The sequence below is a fragment of the Staurois parvus genome, unplaced genomic scaffold (genome assembly GCF_062004578.1).
Source record: "Staurois parvus isolate SC_StPar_1 unplaced genomic scaffold, SC_StPar_1.0 ptg000437l, whole genome shotgun sequence".
Taxonomy (NCBI): Eukaryota; Metazoa; Chordata; class Amphibia; order Anura; family Ranidae; genus Staurois; species Staurois parvus.
Window position 1 is genome coordinate 5,463,607 of NW_028318233.1, and position 3,078 is coordinate 5,466,684.

At 37.0% G+C, this 3,078-nt stretch overlaps 1 protein-coding gene across 1 annotated transcript; it reads left to right on the forward strand.

Moving 5' to 3' along the window:
• Nucleotides 1-204: 204 nt before the first annotated feature.
• On the forward strand, nt 205-2,183 carry LOC149454165 (fibroblast growth factor-binding protein 3-like). The gene is made up of 2 exons (XM_089687786.1): nt 205-306; nt 1,024-2,183. Exon 2 carries the CDS (start codon nt 1,127-1,129, stop codon nt 1,856-1,858), a length of 732 nt encoding a protein of 243 aa, XP_089543912.1. The 5' UTR covers nt 205-306; nt 1,024-1,126; the 3' UTR covers nt 1,859-2,183.
• Nucleotides 2,184-3,078: the final 895 nt, after the last annotated feature.

Genomic DNA, 3,078 nt, shown 5'->3' on the forward strand with positions numbered 1-3,078 from the left:
AATAAATACTGTTCTATTTTTCCTAGACATTAAATTATTTTTGTAACTTTTTTTTACAATTTACTCTCAGGCACATGCATTCAAGCTTATGTCTTCAAACAATAAACACTTGTAAAAATTTCACATAGCCACTTGCAGCTGTCTTGGTGCTCGTAGATCCCTCCTATTACTAAAGTGTGTTGGTGCATAGAGGATTATGGGGAGGGGCAATGGGAGACCAAGGCCCCTCCTGTCCCAGTGATAACACACGCTCTTAATGTACTCTCCAATAGACTCCTCCAGTGGTGCTGTCCAACTTGTCATCTGGTAAGTTTGTCTGACTTTCTTACATAGTTTAAGAGTGCTATTAACTTTGTAAACCTAATGATCTATACGTCTGCATTATATATTAGTATATTTCATTAACGTAATACAGAATATTTAATAGTCCCAGTAAAATATTTTATGCTTATTTAAAGTAAATTATTCTCTTCTTAAATACAAAAGGCAAAAGGTAGCTGACGAGTTTGAAACATCCTCTGTAGTTGCGATAAACATATCCAGGCAATTATAATTGAACAAATTCAGTAGGAATTCATTATACCATACATAAAGGTAGCACATATTAATTTTGCATGAGCTGTGTCCATGCATATCTTGATCTTTCTTTTTCTGCATCAGAGAAAGCCACATTTTGATTTTCTAAGTGAATGTCTGGGTAACAATATTCTATGCATTTAACTCCTACAAAAGTTTTATTTGCACTTGAATACTTTTGCTAGGTCTGCTTGTGCTTGTGATTTGCATGTGCTTGTATATCTTAAAAAGAGCTCCTTTGTTCTGCAAAACTCTTTCATTACGTTTCTGCACGTTTTGGGCTATATTTAATTACCATACAGAATAGTGCTGAAAATCTCAATTATTGGCAGGAAGTTCTAATTTTCATTTTATTCTCCTTTCGAGACCACGGGGTCACAGCCAGTGCCTCAATAATTGCCTGCATTTCACTCACCCACTTTTTATTTTTCCTGCCCTGTCTTTCAGGAATTTTGGAATGCCAGATAGTTTCAGCTCCAGCGCTTGTAAAGATTATTGATGCTTGGACACCCTTGAATTACAAACCATCCGGCAACACTGAGCTAATGAGATGAGGCACTCCAGTATAATTTCTTTTATTTTTTTGCTGCACTGCCTGGGTACTTTACAAAGCGTGCTGGGCAAAACTGACAAAACAGCCAGCAAGAAAGCAGACCTTCAAGCCTTTGCACGCTCAGGGCAGTTTACATCCATATACAAACACGTGTGCATTTGGGAGATTGTTGGTGACGCAACTGTAAGTCTGTCATTAATTTGCAATGAGCCAACAAGCAGCAGCTACAACTGCACATATGAAGGGGAGCCCCAGAGATGCCCTTTGTATGCTTCAAAAGCTAAGCAGTACTGGAAAAAAATACTGTGGAGAATTAAGAAAATGAAAAATGCCTGCGAAGACAAGAACTTAAAATCACGCTTGTGTAAAAAATCAGAAGATGTGCAGTCCCAGCTGTGGAAAGTCAAAAGTGATTCTGCTGCAGAACTGGAAAAAGGAGAAACCAAAGGGAAGGATCATGTGAAAGAAAATAGTGGGGGGCTGGAAGGTAGTCCAATTAACCCAGAAGCCAACGAAAATGCTGGTGCAAAAAAGAAATCTGGTGGCAAAAAGAAGCATGTCCTAAAATTGCATCCAAACCCATCTGATTTGCCATCCATGCCTGACCTCACTATAGCCAGAGAGGTTAACGATGATATTATAGAGCAGAATGAGAATCTGGCAGATACCTACTGTGCAGAGAAGTGGCATTCATTGTGCTCTTTACTTGTTAATTTCTGGAATGGCTAAATCAAAGCTTGACGTGTGGTAGAAATGTGGCACTGCTGAGCTTTTTAATTCAAGGCTAAAGAACAGAAATTCCCAACTAATTCTTTTGGACTTATTATTAGCTAACAGAAATGACAAATCCCCCAATACATAAAAATACAAGTGTAGACTTGTCTGCATTCAAAACTATTACTGGCAGACCTGAATTAGCTTACTTTGTATGTTTTATACTCTAACTAGTAGGTCATTGTATTGTATTCTTTTTAAAAATGATTTAAAAATATTAATATTCACGTGTGCTATACAATAACGATAAATTAATTAAAATAAAACATTTGGTATGTAATCATTTCCATTGTGCGTACTTGGGAGATTTCCATACTTTATTTTCAAACAGATAAATCGTTTCACAATAAATTATTTTCCTTCCTGGTACCTAAACTTAAGCATATTTATTTTGTAACAAGCAGAGAGAAGTGAAGTGGTTTTTTTTGCAAAGAGCAGCAACCAATGACAGCTATACAGCTAGTATAGTATATAGCTAGTATAGTTTACAAAGTTGGTTTCTGCTCTTTCCTACATGTCAAAAAAGCTTTATAATGCTAAATTACCCAACAAACACTACTACCAAAGATTATGCATTCAAATTTTACACACCACAAATGATGTTATATCTGAATGACCATTGGCCATGAGTGGAGAAATTCATATGGAATTTAGCAATAGTTAAAGGGTCACTCTGCTCAAAACTGGTATTTCAGTTTTTGGTAGATAATTTTTATATGTTTTAGTGGGAGTGCTATTGATGATTTTTTTTCATTATCACATGTTATGTACAGTGTACAGTGCAGTAAGAGGAACCATAATATGCCATGATTTGAACATTCACGGCTTCCAGCTGGAAACAGAACAGAATCCAGAAATATGGCAAGGAGATCTCACTGTTGTGGTTTCCAATACATATAAGAAGCCAAGGGCTGATACAGCATATCAGGTTCCACCTGTAACGTAAACAACACTTTTTGGGTGTACTGACCCTTTATGCTGGCTATTACCATTAGAGGGATATTTGAAGTGCAGACACTATTCTAGCTCTTTAAGTATCTGTGTTGGCCAATGCATCTCTAATAATACTGTTCTTGTTTAGCCTATGGACTAGGGTGGGGGTGGTGTGCTGCAGGCACCTCCAGTTCCAGCTTATCGGAGAGAAACATTTCTCACATACATTGATGCTGTCTCTT

Coding starts and splice junctions, on each gene's coding strand:
- LOC149454165 (XM_089687786.1), top strand. CDS start 1,127: ATGAGGCACTCCAGTATAATTTCTTTTATTTTTTTGCTGCACTGCCTG.